An 18,138-nucleotide genomic window follows, 5' to 3' on the forward strand; every position below is an offset into this window, starting at 1 on the left:
TTATGTCCAAGAGGATGCTGCAGAGTGTATTTTGTATTCTAAAATAAGGCTGCTTCTGCATATAGAGAATCTGGTGCTGGAACTGAAACTTAAAGTTGTGGTGATCAGCTATGGTGTCTCAGGCACAGGGTCAAGACGTGCAAGGATTGCTTGAGGAAGTGATTTTTCTTTTCCCAACTCTTCCAGCATGATAGGCTTTCTTTGCCCAGGTTTGTACCTTTCAAACAGACAAAAAGAATTTAAGGTATATGTGTGTCTCTGAGGTAATTGCCTTTGTTGCAAAGAGAACAGTACGAACGTTATACAGATGCAGAGATTTCTGCCATGATGACAGTCAAAGTTCCCATTCCACAGAGCTTGCTTTTGCTGAGCAGTAACAGAAAGAATTTCTGGGAAGAGTTTTCATCAATTGATTGATATTATTTTAATAATTCTATTCTCATATTGAAGAACATATATAAAACTTGATAATAATGTAAACAGACAATAAAATTATTCTATATAGTGTAATATATATTACATTTTCTATATGTACATATATGTATAAAATATTTCCATTTATCTGTCTACCTGTATACAAAATAGTGAGCTTATTACAAACTTCTTTCTTATTTCTTTCATTTCCGTTGGGATTTATTTTTATTTATTCCTTGTTCATTTCATTGTGAGGTATCTGTCCACTGAGAAATAAATTACTGCTAAGTCTGTGCACATCTGTGCAGGTCTAAAACAAACAATTTCTTCAGGAGGGTGAAGTTTTTAGTGAACTAATTGCATTTAAGAAATGAGAGGCTTCTCCTGAAAGCACATATATATATATATGCCCATTTTTGCTTTGTGGAAATACCAAGTAGCCATTAGTTCCTGCATTACCCATGTAAAGATCTGATGGAATCATGAGTACTTCACTGGGAAAGCTCTTGGTGATTATAAAGGTACTCAAGACATGGAATGCATAAGCATAGCAAAACCAAGGTACACGTCATTTGGGTATCGGTAAAACCTACCTGCCTTTAAAAAAAAAAAAAAACAAAAAACCTGATCACATATCTGCTCAGGAAAATAAAAATAAAACCATAAACCTCAAAGTTTCTGCAAATGATTTGCTACTAACGTCAGTGGTTTTTTTTAGAGAATGAGATGTTTTAGATCAAGCAAACATTCTTCTGACATTAGTGATGTAATGGTCTCGTGTTCAGAAAGATTTCCTGTTTACTTTGGGTCTGAACACAGACATCTCAGGAAAGAAGGTGCTAAAATTTTCATTACACATCTGCATATAAAGACAGCCCAGATCTGTAGTAAATTTTATATACAATTCTGTTCTCTAGAAAAAAGTGGGTAAGTAACAGTTGAAAAATCTCATAAAATCAGAGAGACTCCGTTTGCTGACCAAGCTAATTCCTCAGTTTTAACCCTGTAATGCAGAAAATTATCAGGCAATGTCAGTTAGGCAGTCTTGTGAGCTATTTTCATGCTCTAAACTGGGAGCTTTGTTAGCAAATTCATCTGAAGTCGGGACTAGGTGTCCCTTAGAGATGACTTGCTACTCCCCCTACATCTGGAGAGCTCACAGATGGCAATAAGGTTTCTTCATGGGGAAGTTGAGGACTTAGTTTTATGCTGTAACTTTTCATGAATTTTCTGTTTCAAATCATAACTTCTGTGAGTATTCACAGTAGAAGCAACACATCTTGTTCATAATTTTCCTAAAAGGCAGAGATCATCTGGCCGTTGTTTTATTTTCCTAATTATAAAATAACAGGGATTATATTTAAAGCTTGCTGCAACTCTTCCTATGCCTTTGAAAATATTAATACATCAATCTCCCTTTAGCTATCTGCTCTCTAAAGAATGAAGGAGTCTGTTGTAAAACAGACCATGGTGAAGCTCTTGTATGGACTGAGATCAGAAATAAGTATTTTTGAGTGTTTCATTTTGCTTTTTAACTCTGTATGGTTGTATTTTGAGAAAAAATGTCACAGATGTGGAAATTTGCTTCTTCTCCATAAGACAACTGCTGAACAGTCTAGAGGCTGAAGTTCTGTACTCAGGTCAGCACAGCTTTGCTACCAAGGCAGGAGGCCTTGTCTGATGCCTAGGTGATAAAAATCTAATAGTAGAAAAATACAGACTGTGGTAAAGTCACCAAGTGGATTTTGGTCTGTTTTGGTGGTCTGTAGGAAATGAGATTACTGATGGGCTTTGTTAGCTGACTTCATTAGGTGTGTGTCCTGTGAGTATAAAAAGCGTACCTCTAAATGTGCGATTGTGATACCAGCGTAAGAAAAAACCCAACATCAGCACATGCTTTGGCATGAAATTATTGTGTGTTTAGAGATTCTGCAAACATTCCCTTAATCTGGTGGGTAAGAAATTGCTGCTTGTGGAGCTGTTTGGAAATTTACATTGGCACTAGAAGCCAAAGCTGTATCTAGGAGAGCGCATTTATGACAGTGACAAACACACAGTCAAGACAATATACAGCGTATTGTAAGAAAAACATAGGATTTTACTTTTAAAAAAATAGAAGAGGAAGGAGCAGCTTGCTGCCAGCTGCATGAGAATAGATTTGGGTTGGTGGGAAGCACTCACCAGAGGGGAATGTCCTGCAAGAGTCAGGCTGGGTCCAGTGGACCACTGGTCTGAATTAACATGGAGCAGGTTTAATAGTCTTTCACTGATGGCTTTTACCTCACTTACTCTATGCAGAGGGTCCTGGTTCTGTGCTGACAGCACGGAGACACCAGGTAGCATTTGTGTGAAGCCACATGGGGCTCATGGGGCTTGGCAGCCCAGGTGTAACTTGTCCCTGGATGCAGTGGATCTCCAATCACCCAGGGCTATGCCTGAGCTAAGACAGCTGATCCAAGCCGACTCTGTCTGTGGGCTGGGTAATTTGCAATTTGGATAACACACCTCTGGAATGTTTTAGTGGTAACTATAGAAAAAAAGGGGAGAGAAATGCAGTGCAAGACACATTTTAAAATAGTGCTTATCCGTAGTTTAGCTTGTAATGGATTTGATGCCACTTACATTATTTTTTCCAGGCAAAAACTGCTTCTCCAAAATGCAGATGTTCCTGTTATCATGAACACCTACTTTAGTCAGAAGGTGCTACTCAGTGAACATTCAGAAGCCAGGGAGAAGACATATGGTCCTACAAAGATGCTTATCAGGAAGAATATTATATCTTTGGCACAGACCTTCAGACTTGATGACCTTGATGATAATTTACACCAGGAATCTTCAGATAATCAGGTATAGTCCATTTGGTTCACAATCAAGCACTTGGTAAGAAGTTGGTGAGCAGATGTTTGGAAGTCATAAGAAAAACAAAAATTCTAAATTACTGACTTGTTTGGTTTCCCCTTTCATTTAGTCAAGGCTGAATAATATGCAGTGTTTACTTTAATAATATTTTCTTAGTGAAGGCTTTTGGTCCATCCAAATGCTGAACTGCTGTGAGGTTATTTTGCTGAACTCTCACTACTGTACTAAATAGTAATTATAACTTGGTTTTTCATTGATTTTCCTCTTATTCTTTATAGCTGAATAGTTAAAAAAATAGCTGTTTTCTTCTAACTCACTCAAGATACTATTTAAAATAAAAATTCATTTTTCCTATTTCTATGTCTTAACTCATTTGCTTCTCGAGCCTATACTTTCTTTAAAGCATCAATTGATAACATCACCCCCCATTCCTACCCTTCAGTTTGTTTTCCTATTTTGATTTTATTTGTATTAAAATGACTACTGACTCTGCATTTCTGTAGTTGTGGTTGTACAAGCTGAGGTATTTTAAGTGATTTGTTTTCTTCACAGTGTGTGCCAACACTTTCTGAAAGTAAGGCTCTTGTAAAAGCTTTACATTGGCTACCTAAATGATTCTTAATATTTGAGAAGTTTGGCCCTTCAAGTTTGAAGAACCATGAGTGTCAACATTTTGTGTTTGCCTTATATATAATTCCCATTATAGGCCTGGGAATTAAAAAGTTACATAAATCAAATCCTAATCGCCTTTCTTGCTTCAACTCTAACTTGTAAAAAGCTTCTACTGTGGTATTTGAAAACCAGAACAATTTTGTTCCCCTCATGGCTCCTAACAAACAAACCACTTCATTTAAAACTTGGTAGACAAGTTTTATTGCAACCACTTTGTAGACAAAGGGTAGTGTCGGACCACAATTTTGTTTTAAATACTTCAAATTCTACTTCTTTATTGGTGTGTAATACTTATGGCACAGACAGTGATACTCTGAAAACCTTTATTGGCACACAGCTTTTTATAAAAACAGGTTTCATTGTGAAAGTAGACATTTGGCTCATGCTCCAAAGGGACCTATATATATTGACCATGTTAGTCTATGCTTTCATACAATCTTTATCAAGAGAGATTTATTTTAAAAATAAGATAAATTGCATTACTCATTTAGATAAAAGTAAACTGTAGTATTCATGAAATTTATTTTGCAAGTTTGGAAGGTTTTATTAATAAAATATGTTTTGGAAGTAGTGAAAAAATAAAGTTTTAGTATTTTTCATTAATCATCTAATTATTTTACATTGAAATATTTTCCATTGAAATGTTTAAGTTTGAGGACTAGCTTACTAGTCTATAAAACTAGATACATGTTCATTTCCAACTTTGTTTGAAAGTCTGGAAACATTCAAGTTTAATTTTACCCTTTTTTTTTAGAAGAGGAAGGAACATAACATCAAAGAAGTAAAAATAAAACTCCATTCAAGGGGAAGAATCATAAAGGCTAATATCAGTTCTGTTTTCCTGCTGGTGTCACCTTCATCTCTCAGGGGTTGAGTTAGCTCAGTCCAGAGTACCAGTTAAATACAGGAGCACACCATGTGTGCAACTCTCTTGAGTGTTTATTGAAAATTCTCAATAAATAACTGGCCTCTAGTCTGTAAGCTACTTTAGGAGCAGTAAATATTTCAAAACTGGTTTTGCACTTGCAACTTGATATTTCGTGATGGCATTTTTCGCTCTAGCTCTACATAATTTCAAGGTTCTCTGGAGTGTTTCTCTTAATGTGTTTTCCTTCACTAGGTTGTTTGTGCTCCACAAACCCATAACAACAGGGATTCAAAACGACATCCCTTAGCACTGAGTGCTGTTAATGATTCTCTGCTTGAAATGGTGGAAAGCCAGGGAGCAGTGGGATGGAGAGACGTGCAGGTACGAGTCGTTATCCAAAGGGTGTATTGTTTGCCTGCAAGAGAAGGGTACAGAAGCCACACTCAAGGAAACAAGCCTCTTTGTACAGCACCCGTCACGAATTCAGATCCACCAAATGTTAGGTGAGTAATAAGATGTGTGGGAAATTTTTTTGTTGAGGCTGTGATATATGAGAAACCAAAGAGGAGTGAGTTCAGAAATGCCATTCTTAGCTGTCAGCTCATGGGGAATAAGCACACTCAGCAAGGAAGGCATGGGGCTGTTGATGGGTGTGGTGTAGTTCTTTAATTAGGTATAGTGTGACACAGAAGTAGTCCTGCCCAGAGAAGGGAAGGATCTGTCTATAATTTATGTTGCCAACAGATGACAGGAACACCGAAAATGAATTAATGAGAAGTTAATTGAGAACATCATATACTGTTCCTTGAGATTCACAGAATAATTGTTACATCCCATTTGCCTATTTCAGTCTCTGGTGTGCTCTGCTAGTAAGTTATGCTCATGCAATGGTCTTTTGAAACAAGAAAGAAATACATAGAGACAGAGAAATTAAACACTTTCCTATAATGAGGATTTTGCACAGATGCTGTTAGAAAAACATAGGTGTATGCTTCCATTGTGAAGTCACTGGAAAAAAATGCTGTTGACTTCTGGAAATCTGGAGGCCACAGCAGTTAAGATTCCTCTGCAGTAAAAAGTGTTGTGGTGTCAAAACATAACCAGCAGTGCAGAAACATTACACGCAAACCCCGTAGAACACACAGCTTTCAACCAGTTGTTTTAGCCTCTTATGTTTTAGTCTTTGGATCTTAAAACTGTTCTGTTTACAGTGGAGGAAATCAAGGATTGTTTTCTTAAATACAAAAGACATGGCAGTTTTCCTTTCTGACCAATACTGAACTGAATACTGAATACTCAATTCTTCTCCTTTTGTGATCCTCAAGGTTTGAGACCAAAGACTGATTTCAGTCTTTCTCAACAGCCCTGGGTCCGAGATAGCTGTGTCTATTACTACATTTTCTTCCTTTGGTTTTGCACTAATTTTTGGTTCATATTGGCTTAAAATTTTGAAAGGTAACATGTATCAGATTTTTTTTTTCACTCAGGAAGATCATTAAAGTGAGTTATAGTGGAAGAGCTTGTATTAAGGTTCGAAGTTCAGCCTTTCAGCATAAGGAAATATTTCTTCCTGCAGAGTTTGGGACTTGAATGGAGATGTGCAATTAGTTCAACAGGTCCTATTGAGAGCTCTCCAGATGTCATTTACAATAGGCTTTGAAAGGCTTCTTCAAAGTTTTGAAGAATTTGAGTTCCTCTAAGCCACCCTGCAGGTGGATAGTGGTGTCCTCAATAGTCCTTCTTCTTGAGCTTTTGAAATACTAGAATTCTTTCAATTCTTGCTACCTTGTAAGCCTCTGGGTAATTTACAGCACTCATTGATCAATAAAATTCCACCAGAAGAAACTTAGGAAGTTTATTCTTTCCTAAAATACAACCTCAGTCATCATCCACAGGAAAGTAATTATCAACAGTCTTGTCCCCAACATTTTTAGGAGCTCTTTTACAAATAATACTTACATTGAACATTATTTTTTAAAAAGTAATTGATGCATCTTGTTGTCTGGACTCTTTGCTTTATATGTAATTCATTCTTTATATAACATATATATTTTTTAAAAAGTAAGAGGAAAAGTACTTTACCAGCTCACATCAATATGTGGTTTTGAGGACAGTACTCCTCCGTGTAGGTTTTCTTCCGGAGGGCTACATTTGATCAAATATCAGGGCAGCTGACAGACTGTTATTCAGCCTGATTTTTTAATTTCCAACTCTTAATCAAAACTACACTCAACTTGCAGTCTCACCATTTGAGGTAGTTAACCTGCCTGAGCCCACACCCTTGACAGGAATGGGGTGAAAGAAAACAGAAATCTCAGATTGCACTTCTAATGTCAAACATGAAATAAAAATAAAATAAAAATGAGAGCTTGGTGCTTCTGCGTATATGCTGTAGCTAGGTGTTCTCATGTGCAGTTGTTAAACTGGTCTCTTAAAAGTTCCTCAAATTTCATAGATGTCTCTGCTCAGAAAACAGCTTGTGTGTTGTTGTTCACAGTTATCAGACTGTGTTTTGGATCCTGAATCAAAAAAAACAATCCACTTCTCGTTTGCAAAGGGGAAAATGAACACTTCTTTTACAAACTGAGAAATGAAAAACACCTCTTGCTGCTTTATCAGCTGCTATTTCCATGGCTGATAAACATCCACATGAGACTTCTCCTCTACTAGAAATGTCTGTGTCTGTCACCTGATAGTGAGCAAAAGGGTCCAACGCCCTCTGGCAGTCCTTTGAACCCACTGATGACTTATTATTTTGTAACTAAAAAACCTTACATTTTCTTTTTTAAACTTCTTTCTGTAAAGTAAAACTGCCAGGAAAACAAGGTTTGTATTTTATGAGGTAAGATGAATTCGATTATTCATTGTTTTATAAATTAAGTATCAAGGTAGATTAATACCTAATTTATTAGTATTTTAAACAGGCCGTTCTATTGCGTATCTACTTTTGTAGCACTCCAAAATAATAACCTAGATGCTGTTGTCACAGGGGAGCATAAAAACCACCACAATAAGCTGAAAAGAAGCATGAAATTAAACGTGGAGTAGGGGAGGTGATGCATTTGCTTCAAGGCACCCAGTTTCTAGTAAGATTGTGACAAATTGTGGGAGAAACTTCTATTTTGATTGTAAGGAAATTGATTAATTTGATTAAAACTAACACTTGTAAAACATATAAACTACGAGGTTGCCTATATGCATGTAGCATTTATTGTTCATAAATACATGTGTGGAATATGACCTTCTACTGATAGGCAAAGGGATATGTTCGAAGGGTTGAAGTTTGCTCAGCTGAAATGTTCGACGCATTTTCCAAGGATGCTGAGAAATCTTTGCAGAGACTGAGGAGTTCTCCGGCTTCTATTCTCCATAAATTGGATCCACATTCCCTGTATTACTGTTGAAATGTTTGCCTTTCCCCCCATAACTAACTGCTCTTGCAAATGGACTTTTCATGCTGAAGGAGTTTCTTGGGGGAAGAAAAAAACCCTTAGAAAATATGACTCGCTGTGACTGTCTGCCCATTTCCAGCATTCCTGGCATACTTTTTTGCTGCCTTTTCCCCGCTGATGGGAGAGAGATACTTTTGTTAATGACACAACACATGTTTGTCTGAACCCAATTGTTTTGATTCTTTTCTGAAAATGTCCTGGCTTACAAGCACGAGGATCCCAAAGAGACTCCTGTCAACCTGAGGAGCTCACTGGCGCAGAGGTGTCTGACTCACTGCGTCGGCCTTGTACTTTGTGTTCCTGGGATAAAGCAGTGTATAATTTGGATTTTGCTCCTGCCAGTATCTGTTTGTTTTGAGCAGGCCACGTGAGTTTAGTAAAAAATAGAGCTGGTCAGTTCTGTGCCTTAAAGGACAGGGCTGGTTGTGTGGTTGTCAGTGTAACTAAAATAGATTCATTTTTAGGACTATTAGGCAGTTAAACTGGTCAGAGCACTCAGAGGATTTGTGTGAGGAGGCTGCACAGAAAAGGGTGTTGTCATGAAGGAAGAACTAACCACTGCTGATAGAAAACAATGCTAGCTATAGCTGAGATTCCACACTTTAAAATCTGTGGATGACTAGACAAATTTTCCATTCACTTCTCTTGGCATGTTTCAACCTATTTCCTACCTGAACAAAGCCTGCTATAGCTTTCTATTCCAAGAACAAAAGAAAGACCCTACATTTACTTTAAAAGTTAGTGTGGTCTGCATCCCTACAATAGTCATCTGTAGTTTTTTCAGTTTTGCTCTTTATTTGATTTCCCATTTGCCAGTTATACAGCAGTGGAAAGATCTGCCACCATGCAAGCAGGACCCTCGGGGAGCAAAATATTTAGAAGAAATGGGGATTTGTTTGAGTGGCTGGAAGAAATAGAAGTGAGGAAAATCACATTTCTCTTTTTGAGCAGGCCCAAAGAAACACGATAGTCAGTTGTTGTAATTCATTATGTTCTAGCAAGTTGTTGCAAGTCTTTGACTAGTCTGTTCATATGTAATTCTTAGTAAAACAGTTTTATTGGCAAGTGATAATCCTGTAGAACTAATTAATTTCTTAGTTGGATTTCCTTTTCCCCCCCCCTTTTTCTTCATCCAGTGATCTTTGCTGTTTATCTTAACACAAATCTAGTCAATGGGTTAACCTGTCTGGCAACATGCACCACTAAAAGTGGAGTGTCAGATGCTGCAGCTAGCATTCCAAAGAGATGGATTAATAAAGTTGTCCCTCTGGTATGGAAAACCTACCTTAAGTTCTATAAAGCATATTGAAATCAACAACATTAAAAACTCTGGAGGTATTCTTATTTGAAAAGAGCCCAGATTGGAAAGGACTGTCGTGAAAGATCCATGTTCACAGATGCTAACATCTGTCAGAATGTTTTTTGTGGCTGACTTAAATCTGTTTACAGCATTCCATTTCTTTTTTGTGTTTTTTTCAACAAAACATTTTAAATGGAATGGTCATAAATGCAAGTTTTAAAAAATTACATTATGTTTCTGGGATGTGATTATTCAAGTGGAAAATAAACAGGAAATAAGTAACTGAAATGCAGTAGAGAGTACTCCATAAACTAAAAGGTTTCTCTATTTTTCCGCTTTTCAATTCCTTCTCCAAAGTGAAGATACGTGCTCTTAATATTCTTCCAAAGTAGTCTAATTGCTACTTGACAGACTTATAATAGTTCTCCTAATAGCTGTGGTTCAAGCTCTAGTAACTGGTTTCTGCTTTGAACTCTCTCTCTCTCTCTTTTTTTTTTTTCCCCTTTTTTTTTTCACAGTAAAGACTCCCTGACACTTGGATTATTCCATTTTGCCTCCACCCTGCTCTATTTGTAATTCTCAAACTGGAGCCACCAAAACAGAGAGTAAGGACAAAAGACTGTTGGAAAAACAGCTTTAGTATCACACTGTCCAACTAATACTTTAAATTGTCTTATACGGTTAACACTGTAGCTTCCCCAGGCTGTTGTCTGGATAGCCCTGAAAGTCTGTTTTCCCTGCTGATGCTGCAGACAACTAGATGGAACTTGGGCTACTTCCAGTGCCACCGTAGTACAACAATTTGTTAATTTGACATTGCTGTTTATTTTTCAGTGCTAAATATTTACATAATCTTATTCTGTCCAAGGGCAAGGTGAAAGCACTGTTATCTGATATACTCTGTACAAATTTAAAAAAAAGGGACCCCTCAATGTACACCAGCGTTTTTCGTCCCTGTGCTGGGAATAGGCAATTAAACAATTTGCTGTTGTTCTAAGATATGTCAGGGCAGTGATAAAAAATGCTGGTACAGAAAAGAGGCTCAAGAAGACAATAGCCAGCACAGACCACAAGTGTGACAGGAATTCAGTCTCCTTGGAAAGCAAATGGACAGGAATAGAAACCAGCTATTAGATGGCCTGTACTGTGTATGGAGGCTCCTGTATGCATCTAGCAAAAAAGGAAACACTGGTTGCTTTATTTCCTCCATACTCAAGTGCTTAGACTGATCAGTAAGGCACTCATGATCTGGCAGAAGACTGACACACCCCAAGCCTTTTTTCTGGTCAAGGAGGAGTAGCTCTACTAACTGATGTATTCCCCACGACAGAGAAATTGTAGAGTAGCACAGAGAGACAGGTAAGTGTTGTAGAAGCATCATTATGTAGAGCTGTGCGTTCCCCACCACTTACCTTGCAACCATACCATTTCACACCTCCCACCTCTGATCATCACATGCAGGGCTTTAGGAAGCTGGGGAAGCTTTATTGCACCTGAACATTTCATTTCCCACTGCCCTTTGCTTCATGGCTGTATGCACCTAACGGGTTGTTTTTGAGGGACTGTGTAAATGGTGAGAATGGGAAGAGTAATGTGGTCCCTGTACATTGTCCTACAGTAGAGACCAGTCTAGGGAGAAAAAAACAACCAATTTGAAAATATAATTTGCCAGCCCTAGAGACACAAAGTATGTGCTGTTGTACATTGGTTGGTTTCAAACAGGAATAGTAATTTTCCAGCACCTGTTATTTGTCAAGAATTATTATAAGATAGCCTACATAAAAGGTATGGAATCTTACCCTTGGCTTTGACCTTCCCCCTGAATTTTTGTATCTCTGTAAATTACGTGGTTGATGGAACTGAGAGCAGAAATCTTCCATGTGTGTTTTACACCTCTACATTTCACTTCCTGGAGGAAGTGTTAAAGCTGTGCTCAAGCTCTCAGAAACCTTTGTGAAAGTCAGATTGTGTCTCTGGAATTTGTTGTCCTTCTACCATCCTACCCAAAGGCAAGAACCTTGAGCAGTGATAAATGTTATAAATGCCTGGATGGAGGTGAGCTAGCAGTTGGGAGAGAAATTTAACCACCTGAATACTGCACGGAATTTCTTTGCCAGTTGGGCAGATAAACAGCCTTTGTATGCATAGGCTTAAGTATCTGCAGAGGTAGTGCACAAGCAGAAAAAACATCAGCACAGATTTTATGTAATAGCAATTTTGCAAAATAGAAGATTCTAAGAAATAACTTTCTATCATCAGCTTTGTAAAAACGTCTGTTGGATATAACAGATCAATACTCCTTGGAAAAGTATTACAAACATACTCTTTTGGGGAAAAGGAGGTCTTGAGTCTCAAAGAGTCAGGAATACACAATTGTCTGCAGATTATGGGCACGCTCTATTAATTAAGACAGACTTTGAAAGGGACAATATTGCTGAAACATAGGCCTGGGCATCTGTATCTTAAGCTTTTCTACACTTTCTTTTATACAATGCAAAAGATGAAGACACAGCAAACAATGCAAATAAAACAAAGCTCCTCAGAGAAGACAATTAGTTCTTTCAGTAAGCATTGTGGTTTTAAATTGGCATCTAAGTTATAAATGTAACAAGGTTATCTTATGTTCACATGCCAGTCCTGACTGGTGGCTGCTGGTTTTTTTCCATTTCTCCCAGCCAAAGGCAGTCAGCAGCATCACACTGAGTAGGGATCTGCTGTGCTGAAATCCTCAAACTCATTTCAGTTAATGCTTCAACTCTCTCTTTGACTAAAGGGCACTTCACAGGGTTTGGAGAAGAGCTTGTTCCTCAAATGGGAAAAGTGATGAGCAAAGGGCTGGGATGAACTTGCTGTACACTACAGTTCACAGTGTAAGGGTTTGAGTGTGTTGGCAGTTAAGAGAGATTATTTTTTAATTTTAGTCCTTCAGTGAGGGAAAAAAATGATTATTTAACTGGTACATACTGCCTGATATATGTTCAAAATGGTTTTGTAACATGCTGAATTTAGATACTTGATTGGAGATGTGTGTTGGACCGCAGTGTGGACTCCTCTCGACAGCATGCTTTACATGAGCCTGAGGCTAGGAGTGAATGCAAAGTGTACTTCAGAGGTGTTTCACATCTGACAGGCTGAGTGAGTTGGGGCTGTTCAGCCCGGAGAAGAGAAAGCTCCAGGGAAGAGCTTAGAACAGCCTTCCAGGATATAAAGAGGCCTTGCAGCAAGGCTGAAGAGGGACTTTTTACAAGGGCGTGTAGTGATAGGACAAGGGAGAATGACCTTAAACTGAAGAAGCGTGGGTTTAGATTAGATATTAGGAAAAAAAATCTTTACTGTAAGAGTGCTGAGACACTGAAACAGGTTGCCCGGAAAGATTGTGGATGATCCCTCCCTGGAAGTGCTCAGAACTGGGTTGGATGGAGCTGTGAATAACCTGTTCTGCTGGAAGCTGTGATTTCCTCTCTGAGGCAGCAGCTTTCCCCACTATTGAATTCAAATATGATCTAGTCATGACAACTGCAGATGTTCTTGTCTTTGTCCTATAACAATGGGATTATGCATTTTCCACTGCCTCTGAACAAATGCCAAAATTTGTAAATTCTGTTTGACATGAGGAAAAATGTGCAAGGAAATTAATTTGATTGGAACAAGTTATGTCACATCTTCAATATGGAGCTATAAATTAACTGGCTGTATTAACATAATGTAAGTGGGAAGTGGAAGACAATGTTAGCAAAGACACTTGGTGCCTAATCTTTCCAAAAGTGTTTTTAATTTCTTTATTTCTATTTAATTTAATGGTAAGTGGATATTTCCTTTCCAAGGGAGCTGAAAACTGCCAAAGCTTTCTTGCTGCAGCTTGGGCTGTTTAGTCATGATTAAAAATATCTGGGTTAGGAGCTCATCTATACCTTGGTGCTTCTGTGTATCTGAGTCATCATTTTTAATTGTACTGCCAGGGTTTGAGGGAGAATTCATAGCAATAACATCCTGAGAAAACAGGTATTTGAAGTGGATGCATGAACAGTTAGGAAAGGCAGTGTCTCTCAGGCTGTTTATGTCTCAAAAGTGCAAGTGGGAAGGGACTCTACTAAGGTTGTGGATTTTTAAAAAATTAGTTGGAAATCAGCTTACATGTGCAAGGAGAAGGGGGAAGAATTCAGAGCAAAAAGAGGTGTCACATCTGGTTTAGAGGCTGCAACTTCAGCAAATCAACGAATTGCAATCGGGTAATTTCTTTTTAAATGCTTGCAAGGGCTGCACTTCGTAAGATAACACCTGTGTGCTACATTTGGGAAACTCCTTCATAGTAGACGAATGGGTTGCATTCTGTGATTTGTTTGATCCCTGCTGAATACACAAAAGCTGCGTTTGGGGGTGATCTGCCTGATTGCAGTTGCTATTTGGGTCCTGCGAATCAGAATAAATTAAAAAATCATGCACTGAACAAAATCATGAGAAAGAAGAATCATGATATTTGGAAATAAGATCCTTCTTTTTTTTTTTTTTAAAGATAAATGTACTTTTGGATATTCCTAAACTTGTTCGATTAAGAACCCCAAATTTCCTGATCAACCTCATGTATAAATGGTTTTCCATTACAAAAATGAAAATAAAAGCTAGGTGCGATTCTTACTTATTGATTCAGGCTTGTGGTTAGCATAGCATGTTGAATAGCAAGCCAACATGCCTGGCTTGAAGGGTTTGTCTCTCTCTGAGATCACCTGCTGAAATCCATAGAAGCAGATGGTGGCAAAGTAACTGCTTTCACGAGAAAACCATTTTAACGGAGCAGATAAACAGTCCCGTAGTCAAATAATAATGAAGATTTTGTGTGTGCACAGTGTGGATTGATAAACATTGCTGATTGTTGTAGCACTCCAGTATCCTGATGTTTTGGTCTCAATTTCACAGAGTAGAAATACGCGCTCTTTTCCCTTTTCTCTATATATCCTGAATAAACCTATCTTTTTTTTTCGTGCGATTCAGTTTTGTGTTTGCCACAATAAAAATGTTATCGCAGTAAGTTTTGCGAGCGTGCAGAGCTCAGGTTCTCAGGTACGAAGCGTTGTTCCCCAGCTCCGTGTGTGTCACCGCCTGCGCTGTCTGTGTTAACTGAGCCCGCGACAGCGCGGCCAGGCGATATCGCAGCAAAAACACAGGGATGTACGGCGAAGCCCAGCCGTGTGCCGAGTGACACTTTCCTGTCCGCCGTGAGCAGATACTCCCTGCCTCGATCCAGGCCTTCCCTGGAAGCGCAGGGTTGCGGGAGGGCACGGGCAGGCGGTGTGTCCGTCCCCCTGCATCCCCCGGCGCCACTCTGCACACGCTGTTCGGTAAACAAGCGCCGGGAGCCGGAGCGAGCTGGTTCAGAGCAGCCCGTTCATTCACACGGACCTCTTGGAAAGCGGGGCCCTTGCGCAGCCCTGACGTACGGGCTGAGGGAAGCGGAGAAGTCAGTATTTATGTTTTCATTAATGCTTTTTATAGCTGCGAGCCAGCTGCAGCTAGTTAGCATTAGCCTAGGACATCTATTAGCGTGCAGCCCTCTTACGCAGGATAAAGGGCTTCTGATGGAAACAGACTTGTTACTCATGGTACTCCCGGCTGCGTGTTTACATGAAGGCTGCTGGTGCTGACATAGGATATATATATTAGAACAGCATGCACCTTTCTAGTAAGAAAGTTTTCCAGGATTCAGGAGGCTTTTGTATAAAAAGCTTTCAGTGTAGCAAATGCTGAGATTTGCATCTTTAAATGGTGTGTTGTTTAAGACCTATTTTATTTAAATAATGCTCTGCAGCTATGCAGATGCATAAATCATTTTGTGTTTAGCTTTTAGGATATATTGTGAATAAGCACTATTCCTGCGAGTCTTGAACACACCAGTTTGGACTGTTAAAGTTTTTGCTATGAATGATGTAAGTGGCTGGCAGTAGCACAGGGTGAATTGGACCTTAGGGTTTGGTCTACAGAAATTGATGGCTCAGCTATTCTTCTCTGGTTTCTCCCGGTTTTTGCTTTTACGATTTTTTCCCCCCTCTTCTTCTGGAAGCTAGTTAGTCAGGAGGGTATTTAAAAGTAAATAACAAAAACAACTGCAAAACAGAGAGTGAGGAAGGCACGAGAAGTTTTGTTTTTAGAGCTCCAATATGACAAGCACCATGGTCTCTGGTATTTGCATCAATATGACAATTTCCTTTCCTGGTCAGTGAGTATTTTCCTTACAATTCTGACACTTTCATTCATCCAGGCAACCACAGAGATACCTAAAGAAAAATAGAAAATTTTGTCTATACTCTGCTTTGCGTTTCTTTAGAAAGTGTGGAATGAACTTTCTCACAGATAATTTAGTCCTTCTAATAGCTGAAGCTTTGGAATGGAAAGTTTCAGCACTGACTTCCCTCTCGAGTAGTTTTCTTCTTCCAAAAGTAGATTGTACTGAAGACCATCATCTCGATTCCTCTTCTTCCCAGGTCTTTTGCCGCTACTTGCAGTGTGTTTTACACAGAGAAAAGATTCCTTCGCCAATGTAAAACGATCTCAGCATGAATTTCCCCTCCTCTTATCTCTGTCACAGTCATACCAGTTGTCAGTGATGAACTCTCTTCAGTCAAGAGGAATTCAAAAAGTTAATTGTAAAAAGCTTCGTTTGCCCCTTTGAGCCTAACCTCATGAAAGTGTTGATTACATCAGTCATCATCATGTCAGAATTATACCTTTATGGTTCACAAAAAGAAGCTTTATAGTGCTTTTCTTTTTCATCTGCACAACAGAATCTGTGCGTGAAACTGCTGAGTAGCCCCACATACCGGTGTCAACTCACATGGTTGAACTATTGTCTTACCAAGACAAAAAGTCGGGTTATCTCCCAAAATTGAATCACTTCTAATCTTCTGCTCAGATAAATTTCCTCCACCCATCCATTTAGGTACACTACCCTTAATGATCCACTTGAGAAGAATGTGACAGGCTCTTGAAAGCCCTGTGAGGCTGTGGAAGCCCAGCTCATGAATTATGCGTGTTCAGTGCCTACAGCCTTAACCTCAAAATGCAGGTGGGAAAACTTCTGTCGGCAGTACCTAGACATCCCTACAGATCGTGTCTGTGATTTGGTTCTCTTTTGCCTTTACAAATGTGGTCAAGGCTCGTTCTAATTTCAAAGTCAGCTGGTCTTTTTAGGACCGGAAGAATAATTTCTTACTCGGCAAATTCAAGCTTTGATGTGCTCACATTTTTCCTTGTAATGCAAACCAGCAAAATTGTGCTGGAATGTTTTGCACCATTCGTTAAATCTGCTGGAAACTTGTTTGGTGTGATCTGATAGAAAACATTTTTGTTAATTTTTACTGTTCTACTAAATGCTTCCTAAGCGTTAGGGTTTTCTTTATGCAGAAGGAAATGACCTATGCGGTGTCATCACATGCTGGCCTTGGGCTTGTTTTGGGTTTACTGTTCAGCCATTCAGGGTCCTTGCTCATTTGTTCCTCATGCTCTTGTGACTGAAACAAAAACCTCTGAGCAAGAACTGAGTTGGAGGAATGTGGATAATTGGGAAAAGCAGTTTTACCCAACCAAGTCTTCCCACAAAGATGGCTGGGACAACCAGCACCGTGCTGCTAGCTTGGGGTGTTGTGGTCACACATCATTGTACTAGATACTATAGAGACCATGTAGCCTAAAAAGCAACATCTTTCTCCTCCAAGCATTTGGCAAAGGTCTTTCTAGTGCTTTCTCAAAGTTCATACTTCTGTGTCATCTAACACAACACAGCCAAATTTAACATAGCTAGATTCTGACTGCCCAGTTCTTTCCCTGAATTAATTGCCAGTTGTCTTTAAATTTTGGTTTTAATATATGGCTAGTTTTTACAACATGCAAAGAACATGTGTTTGAGGTCAAGGAGGCATTTTTACCATGGAAAGGCACCTGGTTACAGCATGGATTTTCCCATTCCTCAAATGCTGTGATAGGTCCTGTAACAAAGTGAAATCATTTCTGCTAAATCTGGCAGGAGATTTTTCACTTATTTTTTGGATGGATTTTTCTGATTGCTTGAGGATGGTCTTTTTCTTGTGTGTTCTGTCCATAGGATCCTAATGAGGCACATGATATGTGGGAGGCATGGATAAGAGAGAGATAAAGCTGTAATTTCTGTCATCAGGCAGTACTGGGTTGACAACTACTAATTTTATCTAATCTATTCACCATATACCTTACTCCCTATGCCGAGTAATTGCCAGAAACTCCCTTCTTTGGCCCCCTTGCAAAACATTTAATGCATATTTTCTCTGTGTGTATGTGTCTGTATTATGTTAGTGTATTTAATATCTGAGAAATAATTGTTTTGCCTGCTTGAAAAAAAGAAATTCGTGTCTTGGGGTTTGGATGTACAAATAGAATGGATGCTGAAAAAGAGGGAGCTTTAAAGAGGTATTGGAATTGGAGACCTTGTTTGTGTGCTTTGGAAATCCATCCATACACAGTACAACTCACTATGGTAAAGATAAGACAACAGAAAAAAATAACAGTGATTTCTGTAGATTATCTACATGACCTATTGTTCTTCACGC

At 38.8% G+C, this 18,138-nt stretch overlaps 1 protein-coding gene across 3 annotated transcripts in view; it reads left to right on the forward strand.

Annotated features, from left to right (window-relative positions):
* The window catches only part of SPIDR (scaffold protein involved in DNA repair), a 193,852-nt gene that overhangs the window by 122,596 nt on the left and 53,118 nt on the right, over nt 1–18,138 (forward strand). For 2 of the 3 annotated variants that reach the window (XR_015807293.1, XM_014874307.2), the window contains exons 9-10: nt 3,051–3,261; nt 5,066–5,316. The exons of the other annotated variant lie outside the window; for it this stretch is intronic. Coding sequence is in view for 1 of the 2 variants with exons in the window: in XM_014874307.2 (XP_014729793.2) it covers nt 3,051–3,261; nt 5,066–5,316 (462 nt within the window). In the remaining variant the exon portion in view is untranslated. The remainder of the gene's footprint in view (nt 1–3,050; nt 3,262–5,065; nt 5,317–18,138) is intronic. 3 annotated transcript variants of the gene reach the window in all.

The sequence above is a fragment of the Sturnus vulgaris genome, chromosome 1 (genome assembly GCF_052056855.1).
Source record: "Sturnus vulgaris isolate bStuVul1 chromosome 1, bStuVul1.hap1, whole genome shotgun sequence".
Taxonomy (NCBI): Eukaryota; Metazoa; Chordata; class Aves; order Passeriformes; family Sturnidae; genus Sturnus; species Sturnus vulgaris.